General features: G+C 37.6%; 1 protein-coding gene across 1 annotated transcript; it reads right to left on the reverse strand.

The window, feature by feature from the left end:
• Positions 1-5,177: 5,177 nt before the first annotated feature.
• Positions 5,178-21,006, reverse strand: LOC127445441 (matrix metalloproteinase-14-like). Its single transcript, XM_051705521.1, has 10 exons — positions 20,396-21,006; positions 11,510-11,658; positions 11,111-11,233; positions 10,191-10,498; positions 9,922-10,083; positions 8,693-8,835; positions 8,421-8,559; positions 8,177-8,327; positions 7,903-8,018; positions 5,178-6,619 (listed from the first exon to the last, which is right to left on the reverse strand). Exons 1-10 carry the CDS (start codon positions 20,495-20,497, stop codon positions 6,294-6,296), a joined length of 1,719 nt encoding a protein of 572 aa, XP_051561481.1. The 5' UTR covers positions 20,498-21,006; the 3' UTR covers positions 5,178-6,293.
• Positions 21,007-22,228: the final 1,222 nt, after the last annotated feature.

Below are 22,228 nucleotides of genomic sequence, written 5' to 3' on the forward strand. Positions count from 1 at the left end.
ATTTCAATATTTAAGGCTGATTACATGCTAAACATATCAACATGCCAAATGGATGCACATTCACTTTTTTGTTAGTGGGAAAATTATTAGCCAAATTTTGTTTTATTGATTGTTCACAGGACAGTAAGCAGGCAGGCATTTAAAGGGATAGTTCACCCGAAAATGAAAATTCTCTCATTATTCACTTACCCTGATGCCATCCCAGATTTGTATGACAGTCTGTCTTCAGCAGACACAAATACATACCCATAGTAACCTGTGGGAGCAGAAGGTCACTGTTGGTCAGCACTTGCGTGCCATGAACCGTCAAGCTTTGTGTTTCTAGCCCAGAACTTCAATCACTGCCCACACCACCCTATGTACTGTGAAGGTTGTGAATAAGTGAAACCTGAAAGTAAGGTTCTCGACTTTGGTCAAATATGCAAGTTGTTTAAAGCATTGTTAGCATCTGAAACCCACCTCATTTTAACTTTGTATAGATGCTTTGTGAGGACCAGTAGTTGGTAGCAATATGACATTTTCTTTTCTGTATAAATCGCACTCGTGTCACTTGAAACTATTCACTGAAGGACAAATCCTGGCAAAACTACTATAGAACATTATGTAGACTGTCTGTTATTCTGTTAATCTGTGTTTGCTTTACAAAAACTATATTGATGTTTCATTTTATTTTTCTTAAAGGACTATTCCATAGGTAAACACTACAAGCTTCTGAACTGAACCAACAAATGGTTATTTACTAGATAAATATACATGGGTACAAAAAGTCAGTGTTTGGTCGATCATAGACCAAAAATACCATCCATAATGAAAACCCTGTCATAATGTATCACTCCACTAGGTTGCAGTGTTTGTCCAACTACTTGCTGATCTCAGCAGCCATTTATCTCTGACCATTGTTCCAGATGGGTTAAAAGATCTAGGCAGGCTGAAATATTTTGTTTTTTCTGCTTTCATCAATGTTTGTATTTTAAAATTGTATGTATTAATTTTTAAAAAAATAACCAGTGATCATCTGTTTTCTTATGACGTATTGCCATAATATTGCTTTCAATGTACACAACTACAGACTAACAGTGAGATGATATTTAAGGCTTTGCCATACTGTCTCCAGCTTGAGAAAGTAATTAAGGGCGTTGCTATAGTGACTCTATTTTATATTAGCCGCAAAATGCCAATCCACTTTTTTTTCCCCCAGCTAAATCTTGAAAATCAATCAGCGCAACCATGGAAAATGGGGAAATATGAGATTTAATCATTTTCTAGACAGTAGCCTTGATTTTAATTTTTGGATTTGTCTTTTTTAAACGTTTTTAGTCTTGAGGTTTTTATGATAAGAACAGGAGCTCAGACACCCTAAGACATACTGTTTGTCATTGTCTGTTACTATCAGACTTGGTTTGTTGGTCTCTCTCTCTCTCTCTCTCTCTTTCTCCCACACACAGGTCTTCCTGCTGATTTCAGCAGCCTTTCTCCACAATTATGGCTCCAGTTGCTGAACTGCAGATTTTTTTTTTCCTCTGGTGTTTTACTGGACGCTGGAGCAGATTCAACCATTTTTGTCAGCACTCGTAAGACACTTTTTTGGTGTGAGATGTTTGAAGCTGACAAACACAATAAGAAATGTCCTACACAAATCTCTCACACCACTTGAGGACCTCAAAATGTTTATTTTTATTCGGTTTTATTAAACAATATTATTACGATTACATATAGTCCTATGTGGAATTGAGCCTATGTACACCTCTCTGGTCTGCTCTATGTAATTCAGATTACATTTATATATTGTTTAAGGCTTTTGGAAACAAATCAAGACATTTTAGGTTTTTATTATTTTTTGATTTTCAACCCCCCTCCCTGCCTTCTTTTTCTCTCTCACTCTGTCCCTCTCTTGTGTTGTTTTGTTTTTTTAACAGAATGAGATCCAGATGTTGCTTGAAGTGCAGGAGGAGAGAGAGCAGAGGACAGGAAGGGTTAAGAGGAGGAGAAAAGTGAGGAATTAAAGATGAGGTGAATGTACAGTCAGCTAACATGCAGGAAAAGAAAGCACACATGCACATTAGAGTATGCAGTCAAAGAGTGTGAAGATGGCAGATTGGGGGGCTAGAGGTGTGTGTGTTGGAGGGGTTCCTAACAGGACACGACAATAAGAGTACAGTATGTTAGTGTTTGGGCTTGGCCTGGGGTTTTGGATTCAGCAATACACTTCCTGCTTCATGTGTATGTGTAAGGGAGAGACAGAAAGAAATAGGGCAGGAGAGTGTGAGAGAGAGAGAGAGAGTTAACAGGTTATGGGGACTGACACAAACTAAAAGACTCCTAACAGCTACATCCCTAACAGTATAGGCTACTAGCTAACAGTATTGGAAGTCAGGTCCCTTATGACTAGACCGACATCTGCCCACTTTTTCACATATTCTGAGTTGTTTGTTCTTGAGTGTGTGAGAAGACAGAGAGCAGAGCACTCTAAAGTGTGCAGCACATACAAACTATGTGTTTAATAAATTAAATCACATTGTGATTATTTTGTATCAAACTGCTTATCTGGAGGTGAGAATCTACCATCAAAAACACACAGAAACACCAAAATAAAAGCTCAAGTTAAATGGATGTGTTTTTGCTTAAATATTACACTTGTTGTGCACATAAAATTTCCTGGAAAATTGTGCCTTGAAAAGAGTGGGAACTCTGTTTTTATTTTATTTTATTGAATGTCCATCGGTCTGTTTTCTTGTCTATTTCTTTGTGCATTAGAGTGCTGCTGTTGATAGTTTTGTTGCTTTACCATCGTACACAAACATAAGACTTGCAAAAGGGTTCTTCAACTTAGTCATCTGCTTTCCTATTCCTCTTCTTCTGCCTTATTCACCCCTTCTGTTCATGTCTCAGAAAGACTGTAGCAATGTGTGGAAAGGAATAGTACTGTATATAGTAATGTAGGTTACATACTGTACACACTGTCTCAATTGCAAGCAGCTGTCCAGGCCACGTCCTGTTCACCAGCTCAGTCTCTCTCTCTCTCTCTGTATGTGTGTGTGTGTGTACATTTTCCCCTAGCCACCCCACCAGAGGAGTACCAAGCACACCAAACATGAGTGCCAGAGCTCTACCACACCACCTTACCCAGAGCCAGACTTCCTTTCCAGTCTTTTTTTGAACTCATCTGTTCATCAGATTAATGAAGCACTGGATGAGCAAATGTCTTGAGATGATTAACGAAAGTGTTAGTGAAATGTAAAGTATATAATTTGCATGTTTATGGAAAAAAAATCATGTGCTGAACATGTTAATGAGAGGTTGCCACAATTACTATCAAATCAAAACCTGATGCTTTTGAAGGCAGAGAAACAGCAAGCGATTCGTCAGAGATTGATAGAGTGCCAAAACACATAGAATGAAATAAGGAGTCATCATAAGTAATTACAAAAGTCAGTCTTCATTCCATCTTTCACCAGACTGAACTGCCATTATTTTTCATTGGACAAGTACAGTCTTGTACAGTATGTATTTGGGAAGGGATAAGTCATGCAAAGAGCAAAACAAAGAGGGAGAGAGGGATGGAGGAGACAGGAAAAACAGCACAGAGATACTTGTGGTTGGGGCTTTCAGTTTAAAGCCTCATAAAAGAGAACAATTTTGCTGCGAGTGAAGAAATGGGGAAGGAGGAGGGGAGGGAAGGAAAGCAGAAATGGCAAAGCACTGTTTTTTCTGTCTCAGCTGGAACAGCTTTAAGACACTTTAGAGCAAAAAAAAAGAAAAAAAAAAAAAGACTTATGATGACTTTCATGTCTCTTGTGCTCCCTGATAAGTACAGACACGAAAGTTTGTGATATTAACTCTATATGTATTTTCAAACGTAAGTTCGGGAGGAGCTTGCTTATCTAGACCTGCCAAACATATCCCAAGAATACTGTATTTAAGCAGCTGCTTCCCCCGTACTGATGGTGATTCTTCCGGTATCCTGATACCTCTGCCATCTCCACCTTTATTTTTCATAATACCAATTATAATTCAAAATTGTCTATTTCTTGCTTTAGCCAGTTCAGTCATTACAACGTTTGGAAAGATTTAGCATGTTACTGTGGGTATAACATATTTATAAGAAACTGGTCTTGGCGGACTAGATCTGCAATGCTGCTGCTGCTGCAGCAGATCAAGTACAAAGACTTGCTACTGCTAGAAAAAATATACAGACATACTGAGTTAAGCATGTGGACACACTGCTGCTGCACAATTAAATGCAAGACATGCCGCATTGTGCATGTTTGACAATGCTTTTACACAAATAGACTTCACAAACCATCCCCATGTAGCATATTTAGACAAGTAGAGCTGGGGTGGAGGTGGGTTTCAGAAGAAAAAACTTTCACTGCACGCTGCAGTAAAACCGGCTAATCTGCAAAATTCATCAATTTAAATGTTAGACAAAGAGAGAGAGACGCAAGTTGATTGGCTACCCCAATAAATGTCAAAGGACCAATCAGCTTACATCATACGAGCTGATTGGCTTAACATGCCACATGTGAGCAAACCAATTGGCTAAACAAATAACAAGTTCAAAAAACGTATCAGTTTGCACCACAGAGTTGTTTGGCTGAACTTTGGTCATATAATCCACAGGTGGGGGGAATCTCAGATCTCAAGTCCAGTCCCATGCTCAAGCCACACCATTATAGACAGCACGCTAAATCCATTTACCATAATGCACTCCAGGACTATATGAACCAGTGAACTTGTGAAATATTATAGTATATATATATATATATATATTTATATTATTTTAACTTTGTGCTTGCATTCCGGTACTATTGTACTACTCCCGTCCTCAATAGCAATTTTATACAGTAGCACTACTTGTATTTTTTGCTTGTTTTATAATTTGTTTTATCATAATAGGAGAAGGTATGTGTATGTATATGGATGATTGACTCATGAGACTCATAAGAATTTGCATTTCTTTAAGGTAGAGGAAAAAGGAATTATATTAGAAAATGAACTTTATTTCATTTTAATTTCCAGTACAAAAAAGTATGAAACAGGCAACATTTAATTCCTTTACATTTACACTGTATCATTATCATTAAAAATATCATTAATATTATCATTGTTGAAACTACTAAGAAACTTCAAATACCGATGTTTGAAGCCCTAATACAGAAAACCCATAGCACCATCACTGATCATAAATAATTCTTTATTTGTTTCTGCTGTTTTAATTATCCTCTTGGCAAGCTGCAGAGAAAGAAAATGTCTTACAAAGAAACAATCTCACCTCCAGCACCATTTATTATAGAATAATTTTTTTTCTTAAACCTGACATTAAAGGATTGGAATGTAATTTGAAAAGTCACATTCTGCCTGTGTCCAGCAGGACTTGAAATATCAATTAAAAAAAAGGCAAGACTACACATGGAGAACAATAATAACAATAACCATGGTTATAATATCAATGCCAGTCATTAATGTAATATTATTAATCATTGTAAAATGCAACAAATTACTTCATAACAATAGTATTTAAATTTGAAACAGATGGACAGCTCTGCTCTATAGGTGTAATTAAAAACTGGCTTACACCAGGAGCTGAGCCGACTCCTCTCTTCCTGAACTTTGACCTTAAACCTCTGACCTTTCATGTATGGTAGGTCTCTACAGTAAAGACATACTTTGTGCAGACACAGAAGTGTATGAAAAGTCCAAATCTATCCATGTCCATTGAAGGGTACAAGAAAGAATGGTCAATTTTGGTAGTCTTTTCATATAAGCAATTCAATGAAAAAGACTGTAGGGGAGACTGTAGAGGAGATTTTCATTGAATCAGTAATGTAAAAAAGCAATGTCTGAGTTTATAAAGTAAATCAAAGTGAGATGAAGATCATTTAATGTATAGAACATGTTAATCAAACAGCCACGCGGCTGGAGTCAAGTTTGGTTCTGGAGAGGAAGATTTCAGAGAGGATCAAGGATGGATTGAATATTAAAAAGAAGACTGAGGGAACAAAAGTGCATTTCACTGAGTGATAAACAGTAATCATGTCTCTTTTTTCCTCCCTCTCCATTCTGGGCATTTATTAATGGCAGAGCAGTACATGTAAATAGAAAAACAGACAATACACATCCTTTCCTTTACTTTTATTACCTCTCCCCCATGTGCACCTGTAAAACGATCTTGGTCTGGCATTCACTCCATCCTAATACAATTTCTCCCATTCAACACCCTTCCAAGTGCCATCTAATTGTATTGCTTTTATTCCTCCTCCATCCATCTTTCTCTTGTCTTTCTGTGTCCTTCTCTAAACCTTATCCAGCAGAGAGCGGTGACAATAGAGTAGGCGTCGAGGGGTGCCATAGCGACGGAAAAAAAGCAGAGCTCCCAAAGTGACAAGCACACAGGCCAAAAGGAAGAGAGGAATCACAATGGTTGCTGCACCTGCCCCGCCCCCGGACTCATCCACCTCAATGATGATCACTTCCTCATCGGTTCCGCTTCTCTTCTTGGGCTCCTCACCGTCACAGCCCATCCAGTCAGTGAGAACTGATTTGGGGTAGCCTGGCTCCACTTTCAGCTGCTGATTGTTGAACTTCCAGTATTTATTGACTTTGTAAAAGTAGGTGTAGGCTGATGAATTGTGACAAAGAGCAAAAAGTAGAATCAATAATAGTGGATTCACTATGATATGTAAATAATCTCTAAAATGATTCAAAATGCAGTATAACGTTTTTTTTATAAAACTTCTAATTCTGGACGCTGATTGGTCCATACAGTGTTCCAGCTGTGCAAAAACTGGTCTTTTATACCTTTTAGCTTAAAGTAAAAGTTCACCGAAAAATGAAAATTCTCTCATCATTTATTCACCCTCATGCCAACCCAGATGTGTATGACTTTCTTTCATCTGCTGAACACAAACAATGATATATTTCATGATATAAAGAATATTTCAGCTTTGTATATCCATACAATGCAAGTGAATGGTGATCAGAACTCTGAAGGTCCAAAAAGACATAAAAGTAATCCATAGGACTCCAGTGGTTTAATCCATGTCTTCAGAAGTCATATGATAGGTGTGGGTGAGAAACAGGTCAATATTTAAGTCCTTATTTACTATAAATCTCCACTTTCAAACAGGCAGTCTAAGAGTTATTCTTCTTTTGTTTTTGGCGATTCGCATTCTGTGTGCATATCGCCTCCTACTGGGCAGGGAGGAAAATTTATAGTAATAAAGGTCTTTTTTGATCTGTTTCTCACCCACACCTATCATATCACTTCAGAAGATATGGATTTGACCACTGGAGTCTTACTTTTATGCTGCATTTATGTGCTTTTTGGAGCTTCAAAGTTTTGAAACTGTTGACTTGCATTGTATAGACAAACAGAGCTTAAATATTCTCCTAAAAACTTTGTTTATGTTCCACAGAAGAGAGAAAGTTATACACATATGGGATGGCATGAGCCATGACCCAAAATCTAACAAAAGTCAACAACGTGCGTGAACACACAAGTAACTGTGAACAAGCTTCTCTCATGCACTTATTAATGGACGTCAAGTTTTTCACTAAAAAATTACTTACATTTTGTTTTTGTTTTCTTACCAAAACCTTTTGTTTTCCTTAAGAAGACTGGAAATAAGACGCATAGGTCGCACAGACTATGATGACACTTTTGGGTCCTTTTTTAAGCTCTCTATAGTTTAAGTCACTATAAACTGCTATTCTGTTGAAAAGATGGACCAGGATATTAATTAAAATATCTGCTTTTGTGTTCTGCAGAAGAAAAAAAGTCACAGTTGTTTGGAACGCAATGAGGATGAGTAAATCATGACAGAATTTTCATTTTTGGGTGAGCTATTCCTTTAATTACTCTAGTATACACATGCACACACACTAATGCAAACACTCACATACCTCCGTCCGCACTCATGATGGCCCCCTTGATATTGTCTGGAACTCCTTTCCACACACTGATGGGTTTGGGATAGTCTGGATCCACAGATCTGCTTTTCTCATTGAAACGGTAATACCTGAGATTCAGCAATGTTGCAGAGGAAGATGATTAAGAAAGGGAGTATTTAACAAACAGAAGTGGGAATATTTTTTCACAATATGACACAAAACCTTGTGAAATTCTAATCAGAATGAGACACTGAGTAATACATGTTTGGTGATGTTGGAAACTTACTTGCTTCCTCTGAAGAAGTAAGTGTTGCCCGTGGGTGTGTAGTAAACAGCTGCGTCCAGCTTGTCTCTAGGAAGGCCTGTGCCAAGCTCCTTGAAGGTTTTTGGATAACCTTCATCCATTTTGGCTTCACTGAAAACCCAGTATTTATCACCTAGAGAGAGGGCAAACAAACATTACTGCTCCACTTATTAAAATCAGAGATACAATGACTACAATGAAGCAGAAATACAGAAGGTGGACATACCCTTGAAAAAAACGAACTTTCCATCGGAACGTTCGTAGGCTGCGTTGATAGAGGGAGGCAAACCCTTCCAGAAGTGTCCAATGGGCATGGGATACCCCTGCTGAGGTTTTCCATCACGCATTCTCCAGAACCACTTCTCCTGTGGGGTAGAGATGAGGTGTGAACACAAAATACACACCACATGTACACATAGTTCTTTTCTTCAGTGGTCTTATTATGAGTGTGTCAAATGAAATGTAAAGGCAATTCAAGTGCATTTAGTCATGCCGCACCTTGAAGACGAACATCTCTCCTCTCAGAAAAGCAATGGTGTCGAAGTGTCCCTCACATACGTCGGGGCCAAAGGAAGGGCGGTCTGGACTTCGAGTGGGGGTACGGGGTGCTGGAGGTTGAGGCACTTCACCAGAGCGAGCACCTGCCGACAGAAGCACAGGCCGGTTTAGTGATGTCAGTAGATAAATAATAAAAACTAGATAATCTGGAGTTTATTGATCTAAAAATCAATAAAAATGCTAACAACAACATTTTTTGTGAACTGTGGAGTAGTTGGATGATATAAATTAGGCAATAATGTGAATATTGAGATTCACACTTTTTATTTGGCAATTTTCAAAGATTCCAAAGGAGTGTGTCGACACAAATTTGGCAATTTCTCCTTGTCTTGTGACTGGCAAGTATGCAAGCATTATGACTGAGATGTTGTAATAGTGACTCTGATTCAGATTTTAGTACCATAAATGGCATTAAAAGTTGGTAAGTTCATTCATTTCCATGATTCATTTCAAACTGTTTCAATACATTGATTCAAAACTCTGAATCGTTTGTGTCATTACTCAAATCTTCAGAGTCCCTGTATGGCATTTCTTTTTATTAGTTATTAAAATATCTTTTTAAATGCTAATGTAATATGTAGTTTATGTAGTAAGAAAAAAATGTAGTTAAATATTGCAGCTTTTTCTGTTCTGGTGCTCATGAATAAAAATGATTAAATATCATTCTTCCTTTTATTAATTTATTTTTAAATTTTATTATTAAAGAATAAATGTAAATCAAAAATGTTTTGTTTTTGCACTGAGCACTTTGGCACTTCCTCTTAATAAATATCCTGGAAGATTGTTTCTATGGACATTGTGTGTGCACTTTTTCTTCCTTAGATTTGACTTTTGAGCCTATGCACAAAAGCAACGTGGATATAAAAGCTTTTCAGTGTTTGGCACAGATGTGTTTACTGTTTTTTGGCAACTACATTTTATGAATTTAAACAGTGTGAAAACATGTCTTGATTATTTTAAACCAGATTTTACTAAATATAACTTATTATTTATTTATTTATTTATTTTTAATTGGCCAAAATGGATGTTTGGTCAAAACTGAGAAAACATAGATTAAAGATTATCATCAGGTTGAAAAATATAGAGATATAATTTTCCGCTATATCTCTGCCCAGCTCTGCTTCTACAGGAAGTTCTTCAAATGCATCTATTCAATGCAAACTAACTACCATAGATTTGCTGGATTCCCCGCCTGTCGTCATCGGGCAGCACAAAGTTATCTGTGTCCATCCATTGATAAAACGGAGCCATGATGGCAGAGGGATCGCCTGAGTGCTCCAAACCAAGAGCATGACCTAATTCATGCACTGCCACCAAGAACACGTCGTTACCTGAAAGAGAGGGAGAGAGACAGCAATGAGGTCACAGACTGATCCTCTAAACATACATGCGCACAATCCAGCCAGTTTATTTCTGCATTCCCTTAGTGTTTGCTCACCTCCCTGGTCAACGTTGCCTGTTGTCCAAGGCTCTGCTGCATCAAAATGGGTATCACCTCCGATACCATGACCAGGGAAGTATGCGTGGGCCAGGAAACCCCCCTCGCCATCAAATGGGGTGCTGTCTCCATGAAAGCCCTCAGCAAAGGAGAGCATGATATCTGCAAACTTGTCCACCTTGCCACTGATTTGACTGTATGGAATTTCACGGAACTTGAGCAGCGTCACAGCCTCCCAGACCTTAAAGGCCTTCCGGATGGCCTCGTGTGTGGCGTGTTCACCAACCTTGGGAGTGTAGTTCTGGATACTGAGAAAAAAGAGAAAAGCAGAGATGTAAGTTACATTATTTGTGCTTATTAGCTAAATTATTTTGTGCCTTTCAGGAAGGAACTGCAAAACATTTTTTTTTCTGAAACAGAACGTAATGTCTGGTAACTCCTTCCACTTCTGAAAAAGAAGCAGCAGACATTCCTTATTTCATGAACTTTGCAAAATCAACGTCATGCTTTACGTGTTCTGAATGTGTAAACGGATAATTCACCCAAAAATACATTTCCAGCATCAGTCACCATTCACTTTCATTTCATGAAAAACAAAAGATGCAATGAAAGTGAATGGTGACTGAGACTATACTGCCCTCTATCATACAACATCTCCTTTTTTTTTCCATTGAACAAGTCATGCACATTTTGAACAATACAAATTTTCACTATCCTTTCAAGCTCTGAGACTCATTGATTCATTTTATTTGTGCTCTAAAAAATGCATGGAGAGAAGGCAAACACACTCAGCACATAAACAATGATGTGACACTTGAGTTTCCTTTTAAAATTCTCTTCGTGACACCATGTGTCACAGTTTTATATTCATTAAATGTTACACAAACGTTCTCCTTAGATTGTATAATACACTTGCATACCTAAAGGTGATTTCTCTTTTGTCCCATTTTAGGCCCTGGATGACGTAGCGTTTCTTTCTTAGGTTGCTCTTCAGTTCAGAACCAAACCTATCTGGAACACCACACCTCGGCCGCTGCATCGCCCTGACAACATCATGACCATGCAAGACACATGATACATCACTCAATCAACTAAGAAAACTGACTCCAAATCAAACTCTCTATAAAAGTCATGTTCCATCGGTTTGTTACTGTAAAATGTCAAATACATAACAATTATTGTCGGTCAATACCATGCATAGCAAAGTTATATACTGTAGTACACATTATCCTTAAATGATCACAATTAGCATGTAAGAGATGTGTAACACCCCTGATTAGATAAACTCCAGTGTTCATAGATGCGCAAGATGTGCTTACTTGAGTGTATCCTGGTCCATGGAACCGGTCACAGTGAGGCCATAGAACTTCTGCATGGCAGATATAGCAGCGTTGATGGATTTAGGAGAGCGGATTGCTTGAGCCCGAACATCACCAAGTGGAAGATACCCATACTGCTGGAGCCATGCCTGAGAGAGTTATATAAATAGACTATAAGACCCATTTATATGCAGTTTTATCTTACTTGTCCTTCTCATCATTAGAACAAAGCCAAATTCAGTTTGGGTATTTCCACAATACAAACTGTTCCAAACAGTTTTACACAGAATATTGCCTTGCAAACCAATCAACATGAATCACTGTTGCAGTGTGCGCGCGCACGCATGTTGGTGTGGCTATCCTTATGAGGACTCTCCATAGACATAATGATTTTTATACAGTACAACCTATAGATCTCCTAACCCTGACCCAACCCCTAAACCTAACCCTCACAAAACACTTTCTGCATTTTTACGTTTTCAAAAAAACATCGTTTCGTATGTTTTTAAGTGATTTGAATTATGGGGACACTAGAAATGTCCTCATAAACCACATTTATAGCATAATACCCTTGTAATTACCAGTTTGTGACCCACCTAAACCCACCCACACAAACACACACACACACACACACACACAAATAAAACCCCTGGAATACATCTCCACTTCTGTCAAAGCATGAAAAAGTACAGATTTCACTGCTGTCATTGCTGTTAAGTTGACCTCAGTTAAATGGAGGTCGAGCTGAATTTATTCAAGTTTACACACTGTTCCAAATGCCTCAGTGCAGAACCAAATCCTTCTGACATGAATTCATGAAAATCTAACTGAAAACTGCCAGAATCAACACACACATGAACCACAGTGTAAACAAAATGATGTGCGCTTATGACCTGGTTAAACTTTTTTGGACGAGTGCGTGTGTGCAGGCCTAATGATCTTGAAACTTTTATAAGTGATGGTTTATGACTTTGACTTTAAAAATGTATCAGTATGTGTGTTTCCAACCTAGCCATAATTTAGGGACACATTTTCCAGGGAAAAAAAGGCACCAGAACTTTGCTCAATTTGAGAAAATGTTGTCCTCAAAGAGAAAAGTGGATCATAAATACACAAAATAATTCTTAAATGCTAGAAATATATATATAAGGTTTGGATTGGGTTAGTCTCTAGTCATTATAATTAGCTTTATATAAAAACATTAGAAGTCTATAGTAAGTACTACTATTACCAAGTAAATGAGTAAATATGTGCGTGTGTGCGTATGTGTATGTATGAGTGTGTCTTCTGTATGTATGTATATGACAGCATCACTGGCCTTAAAGGTGTGTGGGAGGACTCGGCACTTAAATAGAGACCAAACTTACTTTGAATTCAAACAGTTTCTCAGCTCTCACTCTTTCTGCCTTTCAAAAATAAACACTGACGACATGAAAGGAGAGAGCAAAAAGAGAAGTAAAAAGAAAACTAACAATGACTAAAACAAACCAAAATCTAAAAATATCTCATAGCCGGATGCACGGCAATACCAGGCTAATTATGTGCTTTATTGGTCTTTGTCTTCATAAAGTTCTTTAGTTGCTGTGTAAAACTCACTGAGAGAGTGGAAAGAGGTTAATGGCTCCTCTAATTATAGGTGATTTGACAAACACTCACACAAACCAAAGTCTATTAAAAGAGGCATCTATGTGTTTTGTAACTAAATTCTTTGTTTCCTTGCCTAGAGATGGAAATTTACACATGTATGCATAAAACTGTAAAAAACAAAACAAACAAACAAAAAAAAAAAAAAAAAAAAACGTTTATAGGTTTTCTTTTGTTGAATGTCCCTTCTGTATGAGAGATGGCTTGTGAAGAAAATTTGCCTTCATTGTAGGTGTCATATCTGCCAATTATCCCTTAGCAAAAATCAGTCTTACAGTTCCATTGTCAGAGCTTTGCATTATATGAATGTAGACAGTAGCTTTACAGGTGGTTACAGTCTAATAGGTAATGATTTGGACCGCTAACAGGAAGGTTACAGGTTTAGAGTCTGTGTGTTTTAGGCTGAGAGTGTAAATGCCTCATTTTAAGGATCAGACAGCCAGTGTCTCCATTCCAACCGCAAAGAGCGTCAGCAAAAATAACAAGTAGTACTTCAATAATCCTTGTGACCTCATACCTCAAACTGCTTTTCTCCTTTTACTCTTTCTCTCTTTCTCTTTGCTTCTCTTTTAAAAGCTTCAGGAGACATTTAATAGTACCTGAATATACATATTGCTACAGACTGATTATCGAAATTTTAAACCTCTGTCCCCAGTGGCTGAAGCTGGAAGTGTTGTTAAGGTAAATGTCCACAAGGTGACGCCAAAAGCGAGTTGCTAATGACGCAATCCAGTCAACAGCAATGCATATTTTTTAACCCTACTTTCTAAACCAAACCCCAACCCTAAATCTAACCATCAGTGGAGCAAAAATCACAGAATTGTACACAAAGTAGTTGAATGCAATTATTTCCTGGTTTACATGGGACGAGAACTCAAGTCTCAGAGATTTCCTGTGCAATGCACTATCAGTAGCACCACAGTGAAAGGTGGACACGTTTGAATTGATGCAAAAATGTCTGATGGGAGATGGCGCTTTTCAATTTTTTGTCAGAATAGGGGCGATTTCAGGGTACATTCGGAAGCACCGATTTCCAGTGTGATCATGTTGATTGCTACTAACACACTGCCGCTACAGATAGAAATGAGATCAAGAAAGATAAGGAGGAAAGGGATGAAGATGATGGGCAATTCAGATTTAAAGAGTTGGAAAATAAGACCTGATTATGTCCATAAAGCAATACGGCTCAATTCTACACTGATCTACAAATTATACTCCACAAAATAGGCAAAACACTGTAACGAACTTGCATTTTACTGTTGATCTAACATGATGTGGTGTCAATGCTTGATGATAGTACTCAAATTAAGAAATCCATACCTAGAGGGCAACATCACAGGTCAGTATACCGTAAATCATTGTGGGCTTCACACTGGGCCATTCACACTGTAGATTTTTGGGAGTAGTCTACACTGACCATATCGAATGAGGAAGTACAGATCTGGATAACATACTATAGTGTAGTGTCAGCCTGGTCACCTTTGCCCCATTTTTCTTTTTCTCTATCCATCCCACAATTCCTCCCTCTTTCTGAGTGCTCTCTGTGTGTGGTGGCTCCGGTCTGGTGACGCACCCCGTTTTTGTAAAAACACTCTTAAGTCATGAGGATGAAAAAGTTTCCCTCTCTCTTGCTTCTCCTTCTGAAGGCCACTCTTCTCCCTCCCCAAAAGCCTCAGGTCTCCTCTTACTGCTGCCAGCAATCCCAGCATGCCCCAATGCCGTGGAACTCCCAGCGGTGGGCGTCAAAGCTTCTATTTAGAAGCCCTCCGCAGTTCCCCTGACTGAGGAAGAGCGAATCACTGTGTGGCCATGCGTCAGCTATTACTGTGCACAGACAGGTAGCCTTTATTGAGTTTACTGAGTCTCAGTCTGTCTGGGAAGGGTTTATGTAATAATCAAGGCTGAAACTGCCATTACACACAGGTCTGGGAACGGATTTAATTCCTGGGATCTTCAGCATCACCCGTTAACTCCATGATAGTGACTGGCCTGCTATGACCTCAAGGCCGCACGTGCCAGCCAGGTTAACGCATGCTACGCTAGCAGAAAAACTAAAATCAGTCCTCAAAAACTAAATACAGCCCTTAAGACTTTGAAATGAATTCCAAGCCAATGTGCAAAAGGTATTATACAATGGGTTACTTTCTGAGATGGCTGTTTCTAAAAATCATAATTGAATTGGTTTAATGGTATTGCAGCATCGAAAACACATTCCACGTTGGGAAGCGGAATGTGTTGTTTTACTGGAATGCTGTGACCACAGTTTTAACACTGCACAGTTAAAGGGATAATTCACCCCAAAATTAAAATGTTGTCATTATTTACTCAATCTCATGTTGTTCCAAACCAGTATATTCTTTCGTCCATTAAACACAAAAGGATGTTAGACACAATCTTTCTTCCATACAATGAAAGTGAATGATAACTAAACAGCCCTCTATATTACGAGTAAATCACTCACATATGTGACTAAATTTCGACTATGCGACTAAAACGTGAATTTTATTAGCCACTGGCTAGTAAATATTTAGATTGAGTTGTGTAGTGTCGAAGCACCGAGATCCTTTTACTGGATAAGATGCTGGCGATTAAGAGGCTGGATTCAGCCCAGTCTTTTACTGCTTGTGTCTCATGTTATTTGGCTGCAGTGGGTCCAGATATGTCCTGATCACACTGTCTCCATCACTTTAGTTGAGAAGCAATAAGTCATTGACGTTGCATTTAACAACGCCAACTATGACTTATATTAAACTTGTTATGATTGTTTTCACAACATTCTCCATTTTACAGCAAGGCCACAAAACAGTAACGCGCCTGTTGGATATCTATTAGAAGGCTAAATTGTTGCAAATCTTAAGAGGTTGTAGATGTGAATTTGAGAACTTGTACAATTAAAATTTGCACACGTAAGTCAATACACATTATGCAAGTAAAAGTTTCCTTTTGCTTTGTTCCGTGTATTGTGTATCTAAAGACGAAAGCCACACACTCTATATTAATTTCATGTCTCTTTTAAAATCCTTTCTGTTATTTACAGTCAGTTGGTGATCAAAAAGTAAAAACAAAACATTAATTCTAATCATGCATTGCACGGATGAAGGAAAAACCACCGTGCAACTTCTCTCGTTAATGTGCTCATTCAACCATAAACATTTGCTCTTGGAGCAGCAGTTCTCTTAAAGAGACAGTGCTTGGTAAACATATCAATGTACACTCAATGTAAATCTCACAGGTGCATATAAACAAACATGCAATGAAATGTGGTAATGTAGTAAGTGTAATAAATGTGTAAATACATACATATTTAAAGCCACAATCATACCTTATGAAATATTTTAACTTCAGAATTTCACTGTAAATATTAAAGAATTTAACAAAAAGACTTAGTGCGTATGATTCCAATGCAGTCATATTCGCTCACGTTCAAAAGAGTATACTTTAAAAGTCTGAGTGCTTAACTGTATGTGAGATGACCCGGAAAGCAGAAAAACTAAGTATACCCGAGCCTTGAAGCTAACATTCTTTTGCACATCTCCTTTTGTGTTCCACTTCAGAAAGAAAGTCATGCAGGTTTAAAACAACATGAGAGTGAGTAAATGATGACAAAATTTTCATTTATGGGTGAACTATCCATTTAAAACTGTGCACAGCCCTCCATTGGTCAAACTTTCCAGGCTTAGAAAAAAAAGCTGCTTTATGATTTTTACAGCTGATTTGCTCCTAAGGAAACTGAATTGGAAAGAGAAAGAAACCTTTACATAGAAAAAAGATAAACAAAACCCTCAGTGAGAATCCAAGAGATAAAAAAGTTCAAATGTAAAAACAAAGATGAAGGGTAGAAGAAAAATAAGAAAACAGGAGGGCAGAGGTGAGTTTGAATGTGCAAGAGAAGGACTGAGTCAGTCGTTCCCTCTCGTCTGTGCCAATGGAAAAAACAGAACATTTTATACATTAGCCTGCATCTTGGTCTCACTCAGCATCTGTACGAGGAGGATCAGATCGCTGACCCATTTAACTGAACACTAGAACTAATACCAGAATAATACTCCTCAACCACACTGAGTATAAAACAATCCACATCGACAGTGACACAAACTTACTTTCGGTTCTATTAATCTCAGCACTAATCAGCAGAAGTTGAGGGTCCAATTCAGTTACAGATCAATTACATTATAATCCATATAATACTGTATATTCTAAAACGACTGTACATAAACATTTACATGGATACAAAAAATAAAAATAAATGTGTATGAACATTATTTTACTAAAGTCTTTCAGAATCTTTCACTGAAATCACTGAAATTTGATTTGTTATGACTAGAGGTCAACCGATTTTGCCGATACCTATAACTAAGTTTGTGGAAAAGGCTGATAACTGATTAATCAGCCAATAGTTTTTAAAATGTATTTGATATGTGTTAAAAAAAATCTTAGTCTTTCCTTACTGTGACAGTCATGAACATAGAGGCTGCAGGAGACCAAAATGAGTAAAATCCCAGATGTGTGTTTGTTGTGCAACCAAAATCCCAATAATAACCCGAAATACACTGAAGACTCTTATTTTGAAATGTCAGTGTTTTCAGCTCACACAAACACATAAGGGAAACAAAACATGAACTTTTACAATCATCTACAACATATTACATTAGAATCACTATAAAGTAAACATTGTCATATGGGCTATAAACACTGTATAAGCAGTAATTCATCAACAGTAGATCATCATTCATCAATAGTTGATCATCAGCGATCACTTGTCAATTGCCATCTGAGTCTTTTTGAACAACAAAGGAAGAAAGTCACAAAAATACTACTGTTTTTGAAGACAGCCGATAGCTTTAAAAACCAACTATCGGCACTGATTAATCGGTAAAACCGATATATTGCATAACTATCTCTAGTTATGACTGCACATAACAGGAAACATTGCATCCATATATACTGTACAAGCTTCTTCAAGCCATAAAGAGACAACAAAGTTATACAGCATCTGTTATACTACTCAAACAAATACATCATCTCTCATCTATGGTCTGGAGAGGGGGCACAATACACAGCTGTTTTCCATAAGTAACATGGCTGAAATGCTTTTTTTCTTTTTTGCCTTTTTTAGTACAATATTCAAAACAACAGCACCTGTAACAACAGTAAAAGTGCAGGGCTGTTGTCTGAGGGACTGCTAAATGTTGGTGATTCCTGACAAATTCATAATAAAATATATTTGGTTCATACTTAAACTGAAGTTTAGAATCCATAAAAATATCTGCACAGTAAAAGGATTGCAACTCATTTCTGTGATTGCTTTAAAAGAAGACAAACTCTGATTTGTCTAAATGAGTGGTGTAGTTTCCAATGAGTAAATAAAGGTTGTCCGTAATGCAGAAGTGTGAGCTTTTGACTCACAAAAAACAATTATTATGAAGCATATTATTATAAAATAATGTGATACATGTAAACAAATGCCAAAAGTCTGAAGAGTGAGTTGGGATTTCACATGCGTTTGGCATTAACCTTTTGCATGACCTTTCCCTGTGATCACACAACTCTGAAACGAGTCCAGGTGGAGACTATTTTTGTCTGTAAAAACCTCAGAAAAGCTTTGGTGGAATCTGCACAGCTGAATTTTTTCCACACTAGTCTTGGGTACATCTCTCAACCATCTCAGAAATGTGAATGAGTTTGGGAGAAAGGAATGAAGGGGTGAAACTAGAATCAGTTATTGAGCTGTCTTAAAGGGATAGTTCACCCAAAAATTTAAATTCTCTCATCATTTACTCACCCTTATGCCATCCCAGATGTGTATGACTTTCTTTCATCTGCTGAACTCAAATACAGATTTTTAGAAGAATTTTTCAACTCTGTGGGTCCATACAATGCAAGTGAATGGGTGCCAAAACTTTGAAGCTCCAAAAATCACATAAGTCAGCATAAAGGTAGTTCATACGACTCCAGTGTTTTAATCCATGTCTTAGAAGTGATATGATAGGTGTGGGTGACAAACAGGTCAATATTTAAGTCCTTATTTACTATAAATTCTCCTATCTGCTCAGTCAATCTCCACTTTAACTTTCACTTTCACATTCTTCTTCTTGTGTTTTTGGTCATTCACATTCTTCATGCATATCACCCTGTACTGGGCAGAGAGAAGAATTTCTAGCAAAAAAAGGAATTAATTTTTATTAGTTAAATCCATATTTTCAGAAGTGATATTATAGGTGTGGGTGAAAAACAGATCAATATTTAAGTCCTTTTTTACTATAAATCTCCACTTTCACATTCTTCTTTTGTTTTTTGGCGATTCGCATTCTTCATGCATATCACCATCTACTGGTCGGGGCTTGTCAAAGGTGGAGATTTATAGTAAAATAAAATAATTAAATATTGATATGTTTATCACCCACACCTATCATATCCCTTCTGAAGACATGGATTAAACCACTGGAGTCCTATGGATTACTTTTATGCTGCCTTTATGTACTTTTTGGAGCTTCAAAGTTCTGGTCACCATTCATTGAATTGTATGGACCTACAGAGCTTAAATATTCTTCTAAAAATCTTAATTTGTGTTCTGCAGATGAAAGAAAGTCATACACATCTGGGATGGCATGAGGGTGAGTAAATGATGAGAGAATTTTCATTTTTGGGTGAACTATCCCTTTAAATCCCATCTTGGATCTTGTTTATATCTTTAAGATTTCCTAGCTTGCATCTGTGACAGAGATTTAAAAACTTCCAAAAAACAGTCACTCGTTCTCTCCCACTCACAGTTATGTGCCTACCAGACACGTGGGCCTACTTCTGAAACAGACATTAGGTTGTCTAAGGTTGGCTAGAGGGTGTATGAACAAAACTGGTATAAGGTAAATGTGATATACCTACCTAACACACTTAAAGGTGAAATGTGAATCTGTGAATGGTGCACTGTATATTTTACCACTGAAGATGCTGCAGGACAGACATACACGCACAGAATTAGGCTTATAACATCTTAATAACTATCCATCACTGGCTAAATATTTACCCTGAGATTTAGGATCTGAAAAGACAGCTCCAGGGGCATCTTCATCTCACATCTCATCTGTACTAGATTTCGATTGTTTACGAGTGCCCTTTATGAAGGAAATCCTGTTTTGCGAAAACATGCATGTATTTGCGTACAATAAGACAGACTTGACAGATAGACAGACACACATGCACACACACACACACAATACGAGAAGAATAGCGTCTGTGCTTTACCTCTGGTCTGACTTCTTTGTCACTTGATCCGCTTTGCACTAGAAATACGCTTGCGAGCGCGAGCGTCAGTAGCCGCTGTAACGTCTGGAGTCTCGGTAACATCCCGGAATGCGTTAAATTACAGTCAACCCAAAAACTCGCGACACAAAATGCTCTAGGGGTTCCTTCCTGAAACTTTTCTTCAGTCGATTTTCTTCAGTCACACCATCCCAAAGGTAAAAATAATAATAATAATAATAAAAACTTTTCCTTAAATTCGGGAGAACTAATTCCAAAGAACAAAAATAATTGATAGTGTCTTAATTATAAAATATGCATGATCATTATTAACGAAAAAAAAAAAAAACACTTTTCCTCACGTAAAACTGTATCCTAAAGGTCTCAGCCTAACACTCGCAGGACAACGCAATCTTAGAGAAACAAGATAATCTCGATAATCACTGCAGAGGCGACAAGTATGAATCTCTGAGCTACATTTAGTTGTTTCTCATCTTGCATTGGTTTTTTTCTTTTGTCCACGGCTGATCACTCCACAGGCGGTGTTCAGTGTCAGATTGGAGACGTGGTTGTTTCTTACGTCCCCTGTGGTACTCTTCCTGCACTACAGACAGAGCATCTAACTGGGAGGAGTTAAAAGAGGATCGACCTGGCATTTCCTCTTGCTGAATTGCATGTACAGTATGCATCAGGGTAATCTGGGACATAAGGGCATTTTTTTAACTTCTGCAATCTACTGTGGTTGTCACCCGACGCTTTGGATTAGCAAATGAGACTTTATCACAGGACAACCCATGATGCTCATTTGTATCCAGATTTGCAGTTATTAACTTGTTCAAAATTACATTAAAATGCAATGCATACAAAACAATTATTTGAATATATCTCCACTATGATGGAGTTCAGAGTCATTTAGATCATTTTTCTTCTGTGACTTAAAGGGATAGTTCACCCAAAAATGAAAATGATTTCATAATTTACTCACCCTCATGCCATCCCAGATGTGTATGGCTTTCTTTCTTCAGCTGAACACAAATGAAGATTTTTAGAAGAATATTTCATCTCTGTAGGTCCATACAATGCAAGTGAATGGTGACCAAAACTTTAAGTAATCCATACGACTCCAGTGGTTTAATCAATGTCTTCTGAAGCGATCTAATTGGTTTTGAGTGAGAACAGACCAAAATGTAACTAATTTTGCACAGTACATCTAGCCATTGCTGCTGTAAACACGATCATGATTTCAAGCTCGATTACACTTCTTAGTGCTTGATGCATACACAGAGCGCAAGATGGCTCTAGGAAGTGTAACCAAACTGAAATCATGATCGCAAAGGAAACTGCTGATGTCAAGATTTGTAGTAAAAGAGGAGTTATATTTTGGTCTGTTCTCACCCAAAATAGATTAAATCGCTCCAGAAGACATGAATTAAACCACTTGAGTCCAATGGATTACTTTTATGCTGAATGTATGTGTTTTTTGGAGCTCTAAAGTTTTGGCCACCATTCACTAGCATTGAATGGAGCTACAGAGCTGAAATATTCTTCTAAAACTCCTCATTTGTGTTCTGCTGAAGGAAGAAAGTCATTCACATCTGGGATGTCATGAGGGTGAGAAAATTATTTGTTTATTTTTGGGTGAACTTTTTCTAGTCAAAAATGCTAAAAATAATACTCTATGGTTCACCACAAGTGAAGCTCAATCGACAGCAGTAGTGGCATAATGTTGATTAATACAAAAATGTATTTTGACACACCCCTTCTTTTCTTTAAAAAAAAAAAAAAAAGCAAAAACTGAGGTTATGGGGAGGCACTTACAATGGAAGTGAATGGGGC

The sequence above is a fragment of the Myxocyprinus asiaticus genome, chromosome 1 (assembly GCF_019703515.2).
Source record: "Myxocyprinus asiaticus isolate MX2 ecotype Aquarium Trade chromosome 1, UBuf_Myxa_2, whole genome shotgun sequence".
Classification (NCBI taxonomy): domain Eukaryota; kingdom Metazoa; phylum Chordata; class Actinopteri; order Cypriniformes; family Catostomidae; genus Myxocyprinus; species Myxocyprinus asiaticus.